The sequence below is a fragment of the Syngnathoides biaculeatus genome, chromosome 20 (genome assembly GCF_019802595.1).
Source record: "Syngnathoides biaculeatus isolate LvHL_M chromosome 20, ASM1980259v1, whole genome shotgun sequence".
Taxonomy (NCBI): Eukaryota; Metazoa; Chordata; class Actinopteri; order Syngnathiformes; family Syngnathidae; genus Syngnathoides; species Syngnathoides biaculeatus.
Genome location: NC_084659.1, coordinates 14680575 through 14702955, shown reverse-complemented (window position 1 = coordinate 14702955; position 22381 = coordinate 14680575). Strand labels below are relative to the sequence as shown.

At 43.5% G+C, this 22381-nt stretch overlaps 1 protein-coding gene across 8 annotated transcripts in view; it reads left to right on the top strand.

Annotated features, from left to right (window-relative positions):
- The window catches only part of LOC133493348 (uncharacterized), a 145018-nt gene that overhangs the window by 49322 nt on the left and 73315 nt on the right, over positions 1 to 22381 (top strand). For 7 of the 8 annotated variants that reach the window (XR_009792951.1, XR_009792948.1, XR_009792952.1 and 4 more), the window contains one exon: positions 14104 to 14211. Coding sequence is in view for 1 of the 8 variants with exons in the window: in XM_061806635.1 (XP_061662619.1) it covers positions 14104 to 14211 (108 nt within the window). In the remaining 7 variants the exon portion in view is untranslated. Of the gene's footprint in view, positions 1 to 14103; positions 14212 to 19504; positions 19687 to 22381 lie in introns of those variants that run through there. The other variant, XR_009792943.1, reaches the window with a different exon arrangement.

Genomic DNA, 22381 nt, shown 5'->3' with positions numbered 1-22381 from the left:
TATCACTGCTGGAATGAGATCGTGATGCAATCAACAGAGATTACCATTACAGCACCAGCAGGATCCTAAAAAGATAATACCAGCCTCAATTTATTTTGTTTTTTTTATGTCTTGGAACCAGTAGCGATTATTATTATTTTTTTCCCCCCCGACCTTGACTGTCAGCGTGAGATCTGGGACGGCGAGAAGCCTCACTCAGCCTATCCGACGACAACAAGTAGGCTACGCGAAGTCTCTCAAATCACCTCTTGTACCGATTCTTATCCCCGGCAGATCCCTTTGACACGGCATGTGTGGATTTTGGTGTCGGAAGGAGCAATATCTTGTTCTTTCACTGGAAACTTCAAATGAGTTTCCTTTTGAAGGCTTTTCGCTACCTTCCTGGATTTTGGGATTAACTCGCCCTCTAAATTTGGACAACAGTCCAAAAGTCATTGAACGTACAGTATAAAGTCTTTGGTGATAAGATGTAATAAACCTGCTATGTCCGTCCGTAGCCTAAAAATTGCTCCCTGAGTCTTTTTAAATCACTTGTTGAGCGGTTTTGATCAATCCCACTTATCGGCTGCCTTTCCCAGGATCGTATCGAGAGGAGGTATGCAAATGACCGGGGAAGAGAGAGGCCAGATCTAATCTTAAGGTTTATTCTAATTAAAAGTGATTTACTTTCCGCACCATCCCTGCGAGGGAGAGGTGCTTAAATGTCCTGCTCTCGGAGGAGACGGCATCCTCTAACTCAATTAGTTAGCAGAAGATGCACTTGGATAAAGTTTACTCTGCGAAGAACCGCTTAACATGCAATACGGAGCGAATGCGCCGACGCAACATTCACCGAAGATCAGTCGAATGTCAAGGTTAAGGGGTTTTGCTTACTTTTCAAGCCTAAACTGGTGTGACTGGGCATATTTTACACCAAATCTGTGAAACAAAGTATCGCAGCGAAGTTGGTCTTGCATCGAAAGTGATGAGTAAAATGTGCAACCCCCTGTACAGACCTTCATTGATATAGGCAGCATTTACCACTGTCACCCAGCACCCCTCATCAGCAACACCACTTAGTGAATAAAGGTCAGGCAATCAGGCATCTGGAAGGACAGCTAATTTGTCATCCCTCGACAAACGTGTCAGAGTCCGATCTTGTCCGCCGGGCTTGATACCGCAACAAGCCGTAAAGGTTAAGAGATTCAAAGAACCCCCCCCACCCTCCCCTCCCCCTCCACACCTCCTCTCCTTCCCTCACTTGCCCGCATCGGGTGGCAGAGCAGAAAATTCAATTTTAGATTTGATACCGTGAGAGTTATGGGGTTTCTCGAATCCAACACTGAGGGGTGTTTAAGGACGTCGTCCGCCGCCTCGCTCTGTTAAAGCACGCTAAGATGGAAGCGTCGCCGCCGTCTCGAACATGTCGTCGTCAACCGGCCGTTGACCCGACTCGGCCCAATCTTGTCTTTAATACCAACCTATAGAATCTGAAATGAGCATTAACATTTTTTCAGAGTGTCATTACTTGTGTGCTCGCAGGAGTTTTCACACCAGTAACATTGAGTATGGATAGAGGGTTTAGCGCCCGTGAGACGACGGCGTGCCCCTTTTGATGGCTGCGTTGAAAAGAGCCGAGCGTGCCTACCTCAGCAGCCCTCGGGCCTCGCTACCTTCCCACCATCTTTTTTTTCCCCGCCACCGATGAGAACGCTGCAGAATATCATCATGCAAATAGATCAGACGAGAAACAAACAAGCAGGGCTTCCCACCCCAAAGGAAGAGGCTGCCGTCTCTAATGAGCAGAGTGAAATTTGAATATTTATACCCTTTTTGCTCGGAAGCCACAATCTCATGATTTCCTCCTTTTGCCACATTACTTTGACACACTTGTTGCTCATCTTCGAGGCAGTTGAGATGCAAGGAGTACGAGGAATTGACGCCCCCCCAAAAAGATTTGTAATTGTTGTCAGATGGCATGCGATGGCAGCAAGGCACTTTTTTCCTATTAGAAGAAGCCATGGGCTGACTGCAATTCCCGAATTAACAAGAGCTAAACACCACCATGATTATGAATTAGAATTTGAATCAATTGCTACTATACGGAACTATATCTTAAAGGAAAAATCCGGCTGATGAATTAACAATATAGCAGATAGGTCATGTCATGTGTACTGCCGCCATTTTGCCGAGTCACGTGACCTACATGTGCGGATGTGACTCATTACGCGCGCAAACAAAGGCTCGCTTATGTTGTGACACAATTATGGCCAGCGCTGATTTCTTCGATTTATACTCATCTGTTGAAGAAATAGCAGTATCGGTTGATCAGGAAGACGGAGGAATGCCGATTTAAAAAAATCTTCTCAAAACACCATTAAATGATATCGGATTAACCTCAAATTTTCAAGGTACAGTACATATGGCCTATCTGTTACATTCTGAATTCAACAACCGGACTTCCCCTTTAACATCTTGGGGGGTAATGGAAATACGATCCTTCAATTGCACTCACTGATGCAAATTTGAAAGAAATGTGTGTAACCAACTGTATTTCCATGCAAGAGATGTGTGCTGATTTCTTTATCGTCGTATGGTGCCTCCATTTACTCAAAAATTCACTTCCTCTGTGGAATTTCTTTGTAGTTGAACGCAAAGCTATTTTTTTTACGAGTAGCAACAGGTGGATACATGTCATTTCTTCTGCCATCTTGTGTAAGTGCATTAAATACCGTCTTTTCCGCACTATAAGGCGCACCTAAAAGCCTTTAATTTTCTCAAAACCCGACAGTGCGCCTTATAATCCACTGCGGTTTATATATGGATCAATATTGAGCCTTAAGTGCAGCTCCAGCTAATGGATGCAAAACATAACCCCAGCCTCTACTGTAGCGTCTATTCTGTGCGCCTTATAATGTGGTGCGCCTTATATATGAAAAAAAAGCTTTAGAATATGCCATTCATTGAAGGTGCGCCTTATAGTGCAAAAAATAAGGTAGTTTTGCTTGTTAAAATACGTGTTGTACCTGACTTAATTGAGATGAAAAATACATTTTGTGACTTCTAATACTACTAGTAATAAGTTTCACACCAATTAAGGGAAATTGGACAATTTCCCGGCACAGTGGTTGGAATCATTGCAGGGGCTTTCGTTGTAATTAACAACTTGTGCCATTAAAAGCACATTCTTCCAAAAGCATTCCAAACACGAGTCATCTGAATTGCAGAATGATTACGCCGCAGTAAACCCGCCGAGGAGCGCGAGCCTGCTGGCACTTGTTAAAACAGACATTCCAGGTGGGCATTTGAAGGCAGGTGGCATATTAAAAAGCCCATAAAAGGACGGGTGGCGGGAAGGGCGTCAGGGACGGGGAAAGACGGCCTCGATAACAAGGAAAGCAGGAGACGAGAGGGGTGTTAGTCGCAGGTCAAGTTGCCCTGAGGGCTGGGGATTTAATGGAGTTGTGTACAAAGAGAGGATGGAGGTTGTGGTGCTGGGGTGGCGGCGACGGAACAGATGCTAACTTCGCAGCGGAGGTTGTTCAATTCAAGCGCCAGCTTTCGATTACCCGAACGCATCTATTTAAGACACTATCAATGATTGTTGAGTTGACTTGAGGACTCATAAGTGAGAGGTTCAAGTCCAATCAGGATTTGATCAAAACTCGAGTTAAAAATGTGAACGCTACGAGGAGGAGTAATATACTTGCTCCACTTTCCAATTGTGGGGCTGTATGTGGATTTAATGACACACTGCCAGCTTTAACAGTTTCATACAATCACTCGACTTTTATGGCCTTGTTTGACCCTCGCGGGGGGGGGGGGGGACAAACGAAGATCCCGTCTAGTAGCCCGTGACCGAAATCGATGACTCTGGTAGTTTGTGAAATAATAAAATTGCATTGAGCTACTCAAAATGTGTTGGAATTGATAGTGATCACGGCTTAAAGTTCTGGTTAGTCCGCTGCAGTTCACATCAATAGGGAGAGAAACTTACATCAAAATGATCCGTTATTCTTTTAAATCATATGCAACAATAAGATAATAAAGTGCACATCCCTGAAACTACAGTGAAAACTTCACGAAAGGTAATCATTGTGTGTTTTGGCTATTGACAGCAAACGTTTTCATTGTATGATGCATTTTTCAACAGCGCTGTCTCTCCTCACTGGTTTTCTGTAATGAGAGCGAGATGGAAAATCACTGGCTGTCAGTAGGCGGATGATCATGCTGATGATATTAAGAGCTCACGCCAGCTCTCTGCAAGCTCGGCTCGTCTGGGAGTTGAAAGTTAAAAATCCCCGCGCACAGTGCGCGCGCCTACACGCTCGAGAAGTTAGCGGGTCAGGTTGGATGGCAAAAACTTCACTAATAAATCTGTCAAATGGCGGACATTTGCCGGATTCCAACAGCCGCTTAAATGAGCATTGGATGCTTTGCAGTTGTTTTGTTTTCTATTTGTCAGTATTGATACACACACCCATCACCCAAATAAATAGTTTATTGTATTTTGATTAACTTTTTTGCCATAATAGCTGCACAGTTTTGCGTGCCACCATAAATGTTATCCAACACAAAACGCATAGTTACCAGCAAGCTGTTTATTGTTGGAGTGTTTTAAATGTATAGCCTTGAAATATTTCATATTTACTTTTGGACTATGGCGCTTTACAGTATTTATTTTGATGGATATGCATTCCAGATGTCTCTGAGTGTAACAGTGCATGTATTTGTATTTGGTACGCCTCTGTACCCATCGTAAAAGGCCAGAAACATTTCTGTAAACAACCACAGTGCAGCTCAGCCTCTGGCGACAAACGTTTTGGTTTGCGGTATGCTTACGGCGCTCCGTCAAACTCGTTGGGCATTTCCAAACAGCCTCTCACATAACTCACATTTCCTTAAAAAAGAAAAAATTACTGGACAGAACAAGTAGCTCGTTGAAGTGATGTAATTATCTCTCACAAAACACTAGTCACCGGAATCCAGTATCACAGATGTTGTTCAATTGGCAATTTGAAAAGTTGCGACGCAACAGTGAGGTGACACTCGGGGGTCAGCAGCAAAGGTAGTCTGAGGTCAAGCCCGTAAAAGGAGCTATTTTTCCTTCACGCCATTCTTCGTCTGTGCTAGTGTGGAGAGCCCAGGAAGTGGCGGAGTGAAAGAAATGGCATTTCAATTTATATAACCCCGTCACCTCGCTCGCTCCCCTCTTGACAGGGGGGTGGCAGCTCCTCCTCATCTCGCTCAGGCGACCCCGTATATCAAGCTGGCCTCTCATCGCCCACTTTGTAGGCCCCCCGCACCCCTCCCCCTCCGCCGAGGCCTGAAAGACGCTCCTCAATCCGCTCCGCAATGAACACGTCTGTCACCCACCTGAAACCGCCTGTAGTCGCGTCTTGTGATACTGATGCAAGATGATCAGAACCGTTTTATTTATTTATTTTTTTAAATCCCCTTTCTCTTCTCGAAATGCTGAATAAGTCCAGCAGCAAGCTGACTGAAATAAACGCTCGAGGAGCAAACGTGGCGCATCTCTCTGGGAACCGGCCACTTGGTGGCACTAGCAGCCAAAATCAATGAGGGCGAACGCAGTGGATGGAGACGCTGGCGCCTCACGCCTCTCAAATGCCACGCGACCGTGGAATGAAATCCAAATGAATCATTTGCTGCATTAATTTAATTAGAGGATGAAAATTACAGCCTCAGAGCGGCTTTGGATGAGGTTTGCCCAAAATGTTCACCAGCCACGCCATCAAGTACACTTCCACAACAATCTCTCGGATCAAAACATCTCATATTTTCCTCTTGTGTTGATGCTAAATGGTCAATTTATTAGAAACCGCTGTTAGCACAGTTATATGCAGCGCAGTATGATCTCGAGCTTCGGTTCTCAAAGTACCACCTTCAAAATACCTCTAGTGGGCCGAAGTATTCATTAAAAACTGAGGCAGAGGTTCTATTCCTAAAAATGACATTCTGCCCGTTTGAGCGTGAACACATCTTAAAATGCTACATATGAAAAGAAAAAACATGGCGCTCACACAATGATGAAATTCAAATCTATTGCTCACAAGATCAATTAAAATGTTAAATGTTTACATGTTAAAATATTGTACTTAAAAGTCAAATCCAACTAAAAAAAAAAAAAAAGTACCATACTGGATTTAAAAAATCCAAAATAAACATTCATAGCGGCAAGCTTCATTCTGTTTGTTCGTATTGCGTGTTTTAATTTTAAAATTGCATTTAATAATTCAAGGGATTCTTTCACATAGTACCACGGGAGAGATCCCTGATCTCCAGTGTATATGAGGAAAAACATATTCACAGTACGAGGGTGCTTGCAAAGGTTAGTGCACTTGATAAACAATGTAGTCCATATTACATTGTTGCATAATGGAAAAATATTGCTAGGCTTTATGTGGACGAGTGGTTAGCATGTCTGCCCAAGAGCTTTTTTTCACATTGACAATGTTTGCTTCTGCTGTCAGAGTAGTGCTCATGACATGAGTAATCTGAAGTGTCATGCAGAATAGCAGACGAGTACACCTAAAGTTGTGGCCAGCGAGCGTACGCACCGCGCATCGCTCGCATCAAATGGAGGTCTTTGTGCCCACGCGTCTCTCGCCGGCCTTCTTTTTGTTGGCGGAGCAATTAGGAGCGTGAACCGAGCACGGCTCAGAGGGGAAGCCACTTTGTGATTCAGGTCACGCCGCCACCTAAATGTCATTGGGCCGAGTGCAGCGGGTTAATTAAAGGCAGCGCTCGCCACGGTGGCCTGTTTCACCCAGATAGTTGGAGGGAAGAGGGATTGACCTGTCTTGAAATCTGATCGCACATTCATTCATGTTAATTCCCAACCATATGCGTGTTCCGCATCCCCTCCTACTCCCTCACTGCACTGCAATAATTATGGCATGAAGTGACATATTTGTTTTTAAACATTAGGTACTCTTATGTGCAGTACAGGTTCCTTGGAGTATCCATTTCCCCATATTTAAGCGCACTCTGTGCATGTTTTACGGGTAAGACTAAATTTATTTTTTCAGAATCAAACCTCTGTCCCCCATTTGATTCACCCCAGCGTGTTATACAATGAAGAAAATAAGTATTTGAACACCCTGCTATCTTGCAAGATCTCCCACTTAGAAATCGTGGCGGGATCTGAAATTTTCATCGTGGGTGCATGTCCACTTTGAGAGAGATGATATAAAAAGAAAAATCCAGAAATAAGTATGCATGATTTTTTTTTAACGATTTATTTTGTGTGATACAGCTGCAAATAAGTATTTGAACACCCGAGAAAACCAATGTTAATCATTGGTAAAGTAGCCTTTGCCATGACAGAGCTCAAACGTTTCCTGTAGTTGCTCACCAGGTTTGCACACACTGCAGGAGGGATTTTGGCCCAGTCCTCCACACAGATCTTCTCGAGATCGGACAGGTTTCCAGGGTGTCGCAATTGTCCTGTCTCATGTGCAGAAAAACACCCCCAAAGCATGGTGTTACCACCCCCATGCTTCACAGTACGGATGGTGTTCTTGGGATGGAACTCATCATTTATGACCAAAAAGTTCAATTTTGGTCTCATCTGACCACAAAACCTTCTCCCATGACTCCTCTGTATCATACAAATGGTCATTGGCAAACTTAAGACGGGCCTTGACATGTGCTGATTTAAGCAGGGGAACATTCTGTGCCATGCATGATTTCAAACCATGACGTCTTAGTGTATTACCGAGAGTCACCTTGGAAACGGTGGTCACAGCTCTTTTCAGGTCATTGACCAAGTCCTGGCCTGTTGTCCTGGACTGAGATCTCACCTTTCTAAGGATCATTGAGACTCCACCAGGTGACATCTTGCATGGGGGCTTCACTCCGATTGGGACTGACCGTCATGTTGAGCTTCTTCCATTTTCTAATGATTGCTCCAACAGTGGATCTTTTTTTCCACCAAGCTGCTTGGCAATTTCTTCGGAGCCCCATCTAAGCGTTTGGAGTTGTACAATTTTGTCTCTGGTGTCTTTGGACAGCTCTTTGGTCTTGGCCATGTTAAAAGTTTGAGTCTTACTGATTGTATGGCGTGGACAGGTGTCTTTATGCATCTCACGACCTCACACAGGTGCATCTGATTCAGGATAGCACACGGAGTGGAGGTAAACCTTTAAAGGTGGACTAACAGGTCTTTGAGGGTCAGAATTCTAGCTGATAGACAGGTGTTCAAATACTTATTTGCAGCTGTATCACACAAATAAATTGTTAAAAAAAATCATACATTGTGATTTCTGGATTTTTCTTTTTTCTCTTTATCCCTCTCATAGTGGACATGCACCTACGATGAAAATTTCAGACCCCTCCATAATTTCTAAGTGGGAGAACTTGCAATAAACCAGGGTGTTCAAATATTTATTTTCTTTACTGTAATACTGCATTTCAATGGAGAGCTAAGTGTTTTTTGGACCTGGTGCTTGGTTTATAATGTTTGGGCCAGAACAAGCATCCCCCTTTACAAAGATCATAAATGCTCACGTACTCAAAGATGCACACCGATTAGAATGTTGAAAGTTTCTATTTAAATCCGACCAGTTGGCATGATGGCAAGATGGAGGTTCACGTAACGACTTGTCCCGGTGCACTCTAGGTAGTTATCAGCGTTGATTAGTCGCAATTGCGGCTAAAGACTCCAGTGCGACTGGGTCATCATGTCAGCGGGACTCTCGCGGCGCAATGGCCCCAGATAAGCTTGCGCTAATTTTTTATTAAGTGAAAAGGAAAAGGGGAAGCAACGGCAGCAAGGCACGCGCGATGTAAATCAAACACCAGGGGGGCTGTGCTCATTATTCTCCCAACGCTTACATGTACTACTTTACTCGCTAGGGGGAAACGGATGCGATGCCATATTAGACGCGTCATAGTTAGTGAAACTGCGAAAGCAATATCATCGTTCCCGGGACGTTCCATTCATTTCTCGTGCCAGGCTTGATTTTTGAAGTGCGCAAAGTAGAAGCCCGAGGCCAAATTTCTGTTGTGCTCGCCGTCTCGCTGAGGAACTCACAGAAAAGAGAAGTGGTTGAAATGACCTTTGAAAGAAAACATCGCCATCTCCCAGCTGGCCCCAGAGAGGAAGAGAGGGAGTTATTTCTATGGCGTGCGGGATAAAAGTGGGTTCCCAAACTGCAGCGGATTTGTCTTCCTTCCCGGAATGCGTTCTGCTCCATTTACACCGGCGAAGTGCATTCGTCTCTGTCTTGGAGTAGAAGTGAAGAAGACGCAATGAAGCAGTTTGGGCGTTAAAAGTGCTTACTAACTGCAAATTCCGTGTACAACCCTATAATAATCCCCAAAATGTTTTGGTTCGAAGACACCTGGATGCTTCCTCCTCGATTGCCAAACCATTTTCGCCCAACTGTTGCAGCTTTGCGTATTCGGTTTGTTTCCTCCCGACGTGGCCAGTTAGCATGAAGACACAACAACAGTTGCTTTCAATACAAAAAAAAAAAAAACCTGTGGCTGGGGATTGTCTTGACAGGCGTGTGCAGTTCATCTTTAAATCTTGCAATTTACAGATTACTTTTGCCCTGCCCGTCGGCTGCTGCCGGTGGACTATCATGCTCTGTGGACAAGCAAAAATATTCTTCAGACATCTGAGCGGGACGGAACGCAGGAATAGCATGCGGTGGACAAAAATAGCGGTTAAGCTCGCTAGCTTCAGCTATTTCAATCGCTACTATTCTTCAAATATTCATACCGACAGCCATCAGTTCGCATCACTTACCTCACACTAAAAGTACAGATAATTGTTTTGTGCTTGCATTTAAGGTTTTTTTTTCCCCGGATATTTTTCCAAATTAATAATTTCTTCCCACTGCCCAATTTGTAAACATTATGAAACGTCTGGAGTTTTTTTTTTTAATGGCATAATAATTTCAGCGAAAATGATTTTTTTAAAAATTGCAGAGTTTTTGTGTTTTATTTTATAGTACAATATTGGAGAATTCCATTATCTTCAAAACATGATAAATAGGTGGATGTTTGTACTGCCTGGGAACTGTTTAATTACATATTCATTCATTTTGGAGAAAAGTGCACCATCCAGGAGGTCACGGCCTCGTGTTGGAAAGGTTCAGCTCCCAGTTGGAAGTGCTTATTTCTGGAAAAACGGCCACAACAGGATGTCCCTTTTTAAAATTCAAATGACCAAAGTCTTGCAAATTAAATGCGTCAGCGCACTCGTGTGTTCGGGAGGGGGGGTGGGGGGGGGTGGAGATGAAGTCCAGTCTACAGCATCACTCGTGTCCCAATTAGCCAAGCAGGGCTTTGAATGTGTTTAACCTTAGCAGAGCTTAATCATCTCATTAACAAGACGGGGAGTTGGGGAACTGCTTGTCTGTTGCCACCTCACTGCTGGAAAAAAAACAAAAGTGACTTTTTGTGTGTGGAAAAGGCATTATTTGTGACCTCTAAATCAAGGAGAGTTTTGGCTTCCTAAGGCGTGTGTTTTATTTAGCCGTTCTCAATTAGTCTTATTATTCGAAGCATGTGTCACCGTTGCCCGCGCGTGCCATCCGGTGATGACTTTTAGGCTGCAGTTCCACGCTCGACTTCTCTCCGGCGCTCGTCGCCGAGCGGCAAGTGTCTGTAATTGCTCATCAAATTATCCATTTTATTCTGAGACACGAGATTGAAAGGGACATATGGAATCGGACGGCGGGGGTGAATATACAACCCGCCGCATTGCCGGTGTGCATCAGCCGTGTCCATTAGCCAAACACGGCGGAATCCTATTTTGCGGTAATCAACAGAGAAGCACTGTGGAGGATAAAGATCAACGCAGGCATTATTTTCGATTCAGTCTTCAAGAGTGACAGGCCCATTATGCGGCGCAAGGGATTTACGCAATGATCATTTTTGATGGGCCGGACGTCCGTCGCCGGCTGTAATGTTTTCTATGGTAATGATGCTTCCACTCTGCCTCTGGACCACAAAGCTGCCTCGTGACTCCATCTTTTACGCTGGAAAGTGATTGTTGACGGCTCCATTAAGAGGTGCCGCAGTATTTCTTCCTCGGTTATCTTCGCTCGTCCGCAAAGCACATTAGTCTTTTGCTTTAGTGTTGGGATGGTTTGAACTGACCGGCGTAGATGAGCGGTGGGGGGATATGAAATGACCTTGATACAACGTCCTGCACATGAGACCAACATAGGGCGGCGCCAAGAAATCAGTATGACATCTAAAAGTCGGCCAGTGCAATCGTTAGCGCTGTAAGGCCCTCCACGTTGTCTGACAAACTGCTTTGTTGTGCATTTTATGTTGATTGATCAGCTCGCATACCTAGTGCACGGTCACAACCACAAATGTTTGTGTGGTTGTAGAAACTGCCAATACTAAACAAAAGTAGCAATTTATCCACAAAAATGTGTCACATACAGTGAAGCTGCGCTATTGGGGTTAATTGAGCCCTGGTGCTATGATGCCACAAAATGGGGGCAGAGCCATTTTTTTTCCTATTAGACAAGGCTACGGCCTGATTAAATGAAGGCCGCTCCCTCCTCTCCTTGTCACTAAGAGGCCACTAGACAGTGGAAAAGCAACATAGCGCACATTGTATTAGATACGACTTGGGCCTTAACGTAAAACATCCAAAAATGTTCCTCATTGGTGCTGATCTTCAATGTTGATGTTTGCAGATTGGCAGAGAAAAACTTTAAAAAGTTCTCACGGGCCAGCCTAGCTGGGGCGTATTTGAGATCTGATCGGTCGCATTGCTAATTTTGATGAAGTTCCATCAGCCAGCACTGCTGATGCCGAAGGTACTGACCAAATGAAATTGACAGCAGAATAGAGAGGCTGGCTGTAGTTCATCAGTAAAATCAAAACTATTATATTCCATGATAGCCACATCAACCGATAGGGCAAGTGTGTGTGTTTTGTATGCTTCGCTGCCGGCGCTTCCACCCAACAAATGCACGGGACTTTCCCCTCCAGTCCGAAACATTTCTCTCTTTCATACTTGGCTGACTGCTGCCTTTAACAATGGATGGGATAGATGTGTGACCCCTGGGGTTTGTATCTTTTGACATGTTTTTCACAGTGGGACTCGTGGCAGTAATTGCTTCCGAGGGGTCCCTAATCCATTTTGACACTGCGCATTTCACATCCAAAGCGGGAAACATGATTTATATTTGACACACGGCCTCTTTTCATCTTTCATCTTTGTGATGATGCTGCTTATTTGGGCTCCCTTGGACTCGTGGGGAAGGAGACTTTTTTTTTTTTTAATTTCCATGTTCAGTCAACACATGTTTTTCCATCAATTTGTGTGAAGATTCAAGTAATACAATTGAAATTCCAATTAATAATACCAATTTGTCGCATGACGCCCCGGTTCTTCTATGATTCTAAACACTTGAACATCATAAACACTTGAATTAGAATTGTAATATCTGTTTTGCTCTCCTTTGACTTTTTATATAAACATAAATGTAGAGCAAAAGTATCTTGCACATAAAATTAAATTCCTTCAGATTCGAAGCAGCTGTTTAATTTTGTTTTTTTTGAGGGAAGCGCGGCTGAAAGGTTGTTGGTACCCTAGCATGACTCGAGACTATGAAACCCACTTCAAGAAACATCAGTTATACTGCCGAGTGTAAAACGGGTTCTGGCGCAGTTTCCCAGAATCTGCTCTTCAATCGGTGCTTGATTCTAAAATTAGCACCGACTTTTTATCAGCGCTGTGAAACTTGAGCAGAAAGTTTACAGGTCTTCAAAGGCCAGAGACGTTGCACAACAAAGACCACTATTTGCCTGTTAGGTAGTGAATACTAATACATATTGTGAAGTTTGATGCTTCATAGAGGACACAAACGCGTAACTGTTGAGAGTAAACCTTCGTGTCTTGTATGGCTGCCATGCAGGTATGTGCAAAAATGCTCCTTTTCGGACGTTCTCATCATCTGGTTGTTCTGAAATAGTTGATGGGAATCAGCTTTATTGGCCAAGTGTGTAAAAACACACAAGGAATTTTTCTCCGGCAGTTTCCGCTGCCCTGGTACGATATTCAGAACAAAGAACAACAAAGTAACAAGAACAAAGAACAAGAGACATTTCTGTTTATAGAGAGTATTCTTGATAAACTGCAATAACAATCGTACGTGAACTAGTAGGTTATTTGAGACCTCGGTTGAGGTCTTCTCTGCCTATTTTTCCTGACGCTAACCTGACCCAGATAAATTCAGCCGCCATTTTTGTTCTCCATACGTTCACGTAGTTGTGCCTTAGGTGACGGCATACCGAAAACCTTGGGTTAAATTTCCTTGACTCATTCAAATAGCCCTGTTTGTACGTATCACTGGTCTTTGGAAGCACAACATAGGAAGTTAAAGCAAGCGTCGCTGAAAACATCTAAATGTCAGTCTGCAGAAACTACGGTGGCTGACTTAAATTGAGCTATCTTGGTGCTGCAGTTCTGACGCGTCCAGAACAAAGCACGGCTGCGTGGGTATGAACTCTCAGGTCAAAGCCTGGGGATTTTTATTTTTTGGTCACTTTTCATTGGAAAAGGAGCAAAGTCTTAATTGGGAGTAAAGAATAATTACAGCTACTATGGCAAAAGCCTAATAGCGTCCGCAAAGAATGGATGCGCCGGCACAACTCGTCTTCATTACAAGCGGATCGTCCAGATGCGCCACCTTCATCACCGTCTCCCCGCCCTGCTTATTTAATGGAACTTTCAAATGTATGAAAAATAAAGCACCCCAAAACTATTTGCACGACTGATTCATTGCGACTTGAGCTGCTTGACAATCCCATCTACAGCTTTGTTTGTCGCCTCCCTCTTCTAAGGTAGATTAATAAATGAGATTTCATCAGAAGGCATAGTTGCGATTAAAGTGAGTGGGGGGGGATGCAAAACAAAAGCATCTCCCTGACAATGCATGTTTTACAGCTCACCGACAGCCGCTCGAATTAAGTGATGCAAACACGCCAAATTGAATCAATTTGCCGCCTCTAAATGGATGTGATGCGCAGCGCCTGAACGCTCGAATGAATCGGAGAGAATTTTCTGCGTTTAATAATGTTGTTTTTGTTTGTGCCTTTCTCGTCCTCGCACACTTGATGAAGGTTCCAGAAGATGGGGCGTGAAGAGGATATCTGATAACAAGGCGGCGTCGCACGCTCCGGGAACGACGCGACGGACCGTGGTGGAGCACGACGAGGGCTCGGGCGGAGGTGAGTGGAGCATATCAAACGGATAAGAAGCCATTTGGAAAACGCCCGATGCAAAACCATGCGTGGAATTCCCCAAAAACCCGAAATAAGAGCATCAGCTCTTACTGACAGACATGTCTAAATGCTTGCAGATGTTTCAGAGGGACAAGTCTGCACGGGAGGCAAAATGGACTCTCTAGAACTACATATACAAAAAAAAAATCATATTACATGGTGATTTTTGAACTGCTTTATATATGCAAAGGAAAAAAAGTTCGTATAGCTTTGCAAACTTTGTTGAATGACTAACATCATAAAATTGTAGGTTTCTTTTAGCCAAATTAGCCATTGACAACTATGTCATTAAGTTGTTACAAAGCCTACCAAAACACCAACACGTTTTAATAATCAAAATTCAAACTTTGTGTTGTACTTTATAAACAAATAGTAGTAACATGAATAAAATAAACACTGAGCATCATGATAATTCAATGGGCCTTCTGCGACTCCTTGTGGGGTGTGCGCGTTGCCACTAGGGGATAGTATGTTTCACACAGATATAATATCGATTCATTTTCCGTACCGCTTATCCTCACAAGGGTCGCGGCAGTATATCCCAGTTATCTTTGAGTAGAAGGCGGGGTAACACCCTGAACGGGTTGTCAGCCAATCGTGGGGGATATAGAAACTGCCATAATTTACTATTTTTTGCTCATTTTTTTTAACCATGGAAAATTTCGATGACTGATGCAAATGCATAATGAATAATGATAATACACTTGCACAATATTAACTTTGATGGCAAAACACAGAGGACCATCTGTTGTAATAAGCTGCAATAACATTGTAATACTTGCTTTTAACTGACTTTTTTTGTGGAGGCTAAGGAATATATGCCCATGAGCATTCTTGTATGCTCTGTCTGCATGTGTTTCTGTTTGTTCAAATAAAAATTGTTAAAAATGTTTGTGTTCGCACTGAGATTGAGTAAAGCCCCCCCCCCAAAAAAAAGGAATAGTTGAGTCACTTGTATGCAAAGGTCCCACTGAACAGATAGAGGGTTTCAATTGGAGGAAATAAAAGTTGTCATTAAAATAAATAAAGTACCGTGCAGATACTTGAAGTACAGTATCAAAGTATTTGTACTTGGTTTCTTCCTGCACGATGACATATTGATCTGGAGTAGCGCGGTCCGCCTGAAGCGCAATGACCAGCGTGGAATACAAAGCTTCCAGCAGCGCGGACATGTTGACAGGACCGTGATTAAATCGGGAGCGGCGGCCACGTTGTTGACGACGCTGTGGGCGCTTATCAACGTCGCCGCCAATCTCGGCGGCGCGCGCATTTCCAAGTAGCTGTCCCCGGATGCCAGCGGGGGTGAATCAATTTGGGCAAAAAACCAAAGCATTTATCATCAAACCGAGCGTTCACTTTGCGCCGACTTGTGAATAATTGTTTCCAAGCGTTCTGTTTTGGTCGTCAGTCAGAAGCGCAGCACGTTGGCTGTAACGCGTCGGGGCCGGCGCGCTGTCACGTACGCCGCGCCGTAAGCCGTTAAATACATAAATCGGGTTTAAATGAACACACGCCCCGCTTGTCTCGCTGGCTTTGCGGGGTAATTCATCTCCCAACTCCGTGATACTGTTATGCAGTCAAATTGACAAGTAATCCATTGCCGGTGTCCTTGTTGTCAACATTAAGGTCGTTGCACACTGTTGGATTGCGCGGACACACGTGCGGCATTGCGAGGGGGGGGGGCAAGTACAGTGTGACCATGTGAGCTTGTAAGAGGAGTGCAGTAAAGCGCTGTTCATCGGAGGGGATGACTTCCAGACCCACCTGCTTGAGTTGAAAAGCTGCAATACACAGAGACGGTATTGGAAAAAAAAGTTATACACCACCCACATGCTCTAAACGCATTTCAGCCAACGCTGCTGTCGGTTTAAGTTTGAGCAATTTTGACATTTGAAAGCAATAAAAATGCTTTTCACTCTGCAATGTATTGACTTTTCCTAGACTGACACAGAATATAACCCAAAATGAAGATATTTAAGAATCCTTCTGTCCCCCAGGTGCTGCAAAGTTTGTAGTTGAATTTGACTCGTTTGCCTAAAATGGGTTTTAGATTTTACAATCGCCTGGTGAATTATGGTGGCAATCTTGAAACTGTGAAAATGCACGTCATACTGTGTGTTTTCACAGGACGGCGGTAAGAGTCTTCAAGAAGCAGCTTGAAATATTCCCAAGAAGCGTTTGCGTTATCACCACATTTCCCGCGGAAGTCTGCACTTGTTAGTCTTTGAAGAGTCATGCGGGGAATCTGGAAAAATCTAAAACACCAGAAAAATGATCATACGTACTAAGCGTGAGGAACAGAAGTAATACTGAGGTCAGAGAGGGTAGCGACACAACGTTCACGATTAATTTTCCGTTCATTGGCAGGTAGGCTGTTAATACATTTGGAAAAGCTACATTGTTTATAATATGATATTGAGGATATTTTTAGCGGCGGTACAGTGGATCAGCTGGAAAGTCTTGGCCTCACAGTTTGGCGGTACCGGGTTCAATCCCGTACCCGCCTGTGTGGAGTTTGCATGTTCTCCAAATGCCTGCGTGGATTTTCTCCAGGCACTCTGGTTTCCTCCCACATCCCAAAAACATGCAACATTAATTGGACACTGTAAATTCCCCCGAGGTGTAATTGTGAGTACGACTGTTGTCTGTCTCCATGTGCCCTGCGAGCTGCCAACCAGTCCAGGGTATACCCTGCCTCCTGTCCATTGACAGCTAAGATAAGCTCGAGCACTCCTCGTGTGGATAAGCGGCTAAGAAAATGGATGGATGGATATTTTTAACTTAAAACTTTACCTGGAACATTGTCAGGGCTGGTTTATTAAGGACAAGGGTAATAAATTGTATCCGCTTACTTTCAAGATTGCGCACTCTGTTGGCAACTTAAGACTGCCATCATTTTTATTTATTTTGTGGTCATTTTTTTAACCATGGAACATTTAGATGACTGATGCAAATGCAATGTTAGAAATTATAGGACTGGAAGTGTTCGTGGAATTGCTAAATTTTTGGGGCAAGCAACCGCGCACATAAAAGCCAAGTTCTCCTTTAACTCACCCCAAATGTCCGGGACTTGGATGTACTCGTTGCTGCACATCCTGCAAAACATTGCAATCAAAGTTTGGGAGGAGCCAGCACCAATTATCACAGAGTCCTGCGGTAAACAGTTGCAAAGAAATGCCGTTGATGCAGTTTTATCTGCATTGCAAATGTATTTGAACCCCCCAAAAAATATGCAAGCATGAGTTGGAAATTACAGTTTTTTTTTCCACGTCTGTGTGTAAGATGTGCTTTTAAGAAGCTTGGTTGGCTGGTATCTGATGTCAATGGCTTTGCGTGAGTGTTTAGGCGTGAGCTGTGGACAACAGCAGCCCCTGGTTGAATTTGGTTTTAGGGTTTGTGTTTTACTGTTTTCCTGATGCTTAATACTTGGCTGAAAAGCGGATTGGCCACAGTGGCTCTCCCTTCCTCCATATGAGGCTATTGTAGTAATGATGGATTCCACAGAAGAAAAAAAAAAAAAATCTTTCAAGGAGATGAACTATGTCTCGTGTCAGAGCATTAACAAAAGTCGTCACTGTTAATCCTAGGACTTTCTTTGATTGATAATCCTTTTTCTTTTTTTTGCTGAATCACACAGAATCCTTTGTTGCAGGCTTTCAAACCTGCGCGGCACCTGTCAGGGTACTTTGCAAGCATTGTGAATGTAATACTTTATATTTTTTTTTTCACCAAGTCCACTCAGGCTTTAAATAGATTACAGCTCATTATCCCCAATTATGTTTCAGAATAAGATCGGAAACGGAGACTAAGGTCTGCGCAAATGTCTTTTATGGCATTTTGACTGAGGTGCTCGCTGGAGCTGGGAATGAGATTGTTTTAATAAATTTTAGGAGGGGTGGGGGGTTGGGCGGGCGCTGATATGAAGGTCAAGATCAAAATGTAAACAACATTTATTGCAAACCAAGCTGAGTTACTTACAAATTTTGATGGAACATTCTGGAGCCCGGCCAGTTAGTGACAAACCATAATCAATTGGCAGCTAGTTCAGGCCGAACTGGGGCAAAATCCAGCTTCGTTTGTGTGGTCTTTGTTTTCCTCCTTGAGGTTGAGCTCTGTGATCTTATTTGCAACCGTTTTTACATGACACCTTTGACCACAAACACATCAGACAAAGATAAAAGGACAAGTATTGGGGCAAGTAAACAAACTACAGGCAAACAAACGTACGATGCGACTGATGGCTGTATTGTGAGATCTTGCTCAGCAGCAAAACCTGCTGTGTGCATCTATGCAACTCCCAAAAAAAAACATAGCTCAATGTGACCATATGCCTCCGCAGACGATGTTAAACCAGAATAAGTCAGCATTGTCGTAAAATTGCAACCATTGTTGGCAAACAGCACAATTTCGATGCGTTGTGAAAGTTAGTTTGCGTTATGTAGACAGTTGTTGGTGCGTTGGTCACTGTAACATTTGCTCACTCCAGAGTGATTTTTGATCATCTTAACTGTACCATTGTCATTATGCATTGATATCTACTACATGTATGTATAATTAGTTTGATCAATGAGTTGTATTTCCGGGAGTCTGAGTGATGGCCTGGCACCAAAGCGCCTTTTATTGCAGCCGCCGCCGCTTTCCTGCTGCGTTGCCATTAAAAAGATGTCATTAATGTCTGTTAGTGTACGTTTTTTTCTTTGTTTTATTTTAGACTTTGTCAGACTTTGTCCAACTTCTCGTCTATCCGTAAAGCATCGATCGGAATTAAATACACCCGAGCTCTCCTGTCCTCTCCAAGCGCTTGCGGCCACCTCGATTGCGCCGAACGTGCGCTGTAACATCTTGTCGCGTGCATCGGCGCCGCGCCGGTTGATGAGTTACCTCCGGGCGCACACTTGACATATACGAGGGCTGTTTTTATACCGTGTCAATAAAAGTGATTTACCAGGGAATCAATAAGGCTCCTGCCCGTGCGCTGACAGCCGGCTGTCCTAAATTTACACACCCGACGTATATTGCGTTTTTAGCTTTAACATTTACACAGGAAGTCATTGACTAAAACAGCCGGCGTTTCCTGAAGGTAGCTTTTGGAATGACATTTACAGTAAAGAAAACATATCCTCGTTAAATGTACCGTCGAGAAGGTGTTGAAAAAAAAAAAAAAAAAAAAACATCTGTCGTACCACTATTATTACTCTGTTTCTCTTGCCCCCCCCCCCCCTCCGCGCTTTTTCCTCAGTGGAATCCTCCTGTTTGCCACCAACATGCAATAACCGTCATCTTCCACGCCAATGAGCCATGGCCATCAGACTGCCGGCTCAAAATGGCGGCACTTCATCTGTTGGAACAACGTGGCTCGGACAGGCAATGAGTGGGCGGGACCCTCCTAAGGATGTCATCTGGGGTACTCTTGACCTCTGTGGCCAGCAATCGTTGAAGCGTAGATGTGAGTTTGTTGCGAGAGGACAACAACCACTAAGCGCAAACACCAGAAATTCCTTTAGGGCTCATTTTGTTTTGTTTTTTTCTCTCGGAAAGCAAGTGTAGTATTTTTGCATGCACGTTTATCAGAGGATTAAAATTAAATTTCTTTGCTTGACAAGCAGGGTGGTCTCCGTTGGCCGGCCGCCCACGCGCAACGGCATCTTACGGGACCGAAGTGACATTTGCATGCTGCAGCTCATTAGCTAATTAGCAATCTACATAGCCCTCGGTACAGCGCAGTTAACTTTGTCCTCAGGTGAAGGATTCTCCAGCGGCTTGTTTAACAAGCTTAAGAACTGGATCGAACCAGTCTTTGTTAAATTTGACTTTCGGAGGGTGCTAATGCGGCACGGAAGAATCTATTCTTGCAATAAGACATTTGTAGTGATTACAATTGCCACGCAATCATGACTTCTTTTTTTCCCCCCTCTAAGAAGACAGACAATTGGAGCGTTGCTTCCCACCTGGATACAGTTTTGAAACATAATTATTGCATAAAATTGTAACTTTCCCACCGGGAAGAACAACTGCACGCTTAGTGTGCTTTTGCTCTGTTGCTTGGGTTGCTAACCAACGCCGATCCGACCCGTCACATTATTTTTTTTGTGGCCTCTGAAAGCAAAACGTGCTTTGAGTTACAATAACCAAACTGCCATTTTAATTGGATGTTATTCACTTTGAGATATTGTATTTTTCTAAAATTGATGTCACTTTTTTAACTGAATAGAATAAATCAAAATGTATGGTTTTAAATTCCTCTTAGATTATTGCCAATCTAAATGGACTACAGGAGATGAAGTTTGGGGGGTTGTCATTCCTTTGCAATACATATATAGATATGTATCTATATATGTATTGCAAAGGAATGTGTATATATATATATATAAAATAAACACACAAATCACACAAAGAGCAGTGTGTTTTGGCGGCATCTTGTGGCATCACACAATGAAAATCGACAAATAGGATGCGTTTTTCAGCAAATAGGCGTTAATTACCGAGAAATAAAGTCAAAAGTAGCTCTTTAATTGTGAATAGAAGATTTACAGTCCATGTTTTTTATTGGACAGCGGTGATAAAATTTAGAGGACTTCTGCAACACGTTGTGGTCTGCAAGAGTGTGCTGTATTTAAAAGTGATAACAGAACCGTGAAAGATTTCAAATGACAGATTTTCCCCATAAGGATCAAACAAAGCTCACGCTGAAATTTCATCTTTCGTCAACGGCACGTTTTAACTTTAGCTGTGAATCCGGCACCGATATTTACACGGCCAATAAAAGTCTTTCTTATGCAGTCCTCTCTAAAGCTGAGGCCCGCTTCCCTCGCCGATGTCGGATCAAAGCATAAAGAATTCCTCGCAGTGATGAGGCGCCCCCGATGCTTTTATTAGCTAGCTGGAAAAAGGCACCGCTCGTCACGTTCTGAACTACTTTGGGCATCATGGCAAAATAAAAATTTCAGATGAATTATCACTTCACATGCTGGTATGTAAGAATAGACACATCTTGGCATTCATGTATATGGTGGTTTTTTTTTGGGGGGGGGTTATAAAGTGATGTGGGCTACTTTATGATTTGGTTCATACTTAGACGAAAAGCCGAAGGAGTTTATTGAGTGCGAAAACGCGTGCTAACCTTCAATGGGCCACAGCAAAAATGCCGATTCCCTGCAAAAAGCCAGCGGTGGAGAGAGTAGCCGCTGCCAAAAGCTCCGCGGGCCAAACCGGAGAAAAGCCGTTGCCATCTGGGCCGCCCCGGGCAAGGCTGAAAACAACTCCTCGCGCCATAACTGCATCCCCCACAATTTTTCACCCCTTATCTTTTTTTATGTTGTCATTTTGTCTCCAAACTCGTGAAACTACCGCTGTCCTCATTCCTTGTTCCCCTTCTTCTTCATTAACTCCATCCGGAAGTCGCAGCAGCACAGATAATTGTGTTAAAAAAAAAAAATCTCATTTGCCTACTTTGCTTCAAGGTGAAATAGTACAGACTGAAAAGTCCCAAAAATTGCCTATTACTGTGTATGCAATTGACTGCTCATTTCCATAACTTGACAAATTGGAAAAAAGTAAGTAGGAAGTCCAGATGTTTTAAAATGTAAGCAGCAAAAATGAAAATTACAGATTCCGTACCTGTAAAAACAGACAGTAACAATGTATGTACTTCTGTTATTTGACGCCGCTACTTAGTTCCACTCGGGATGCTGAGACGAAGTGATTTCAAGTTTCTGCCGGTGGTCACCGCTTAAACTGAAAGCTGCCATAGCGGCATCCTACAAAATGCGACTTCCACTAACTTTTCTTTTTCCTCCTCACAACTTCAACTTCGACTTTGCCGAGCTGGAGGAGACGCGGCGTGCTGCATGGAAATGAGCATTCGACTCTCTTAAATGGCTTGCAGTCTTAATGCGAGAGGGATGATTTTTTTTTTTTTTTTTTTTTCTACATCTTCTCCTGATTCAGATGGGATAACAGCGGCAAGGATAAATATTTTTAGCCGGGGGTGGGGTGGTGGGGGTGGGAACAGATGTCTGTTTAAATGTCATGTTTGTCGCCGAGGCTACGCTGACATTTCCGTCCCAGACTTTCACCTCTCGGATTTGTTTCGCCCCGACTCATTTAACAGAATCCG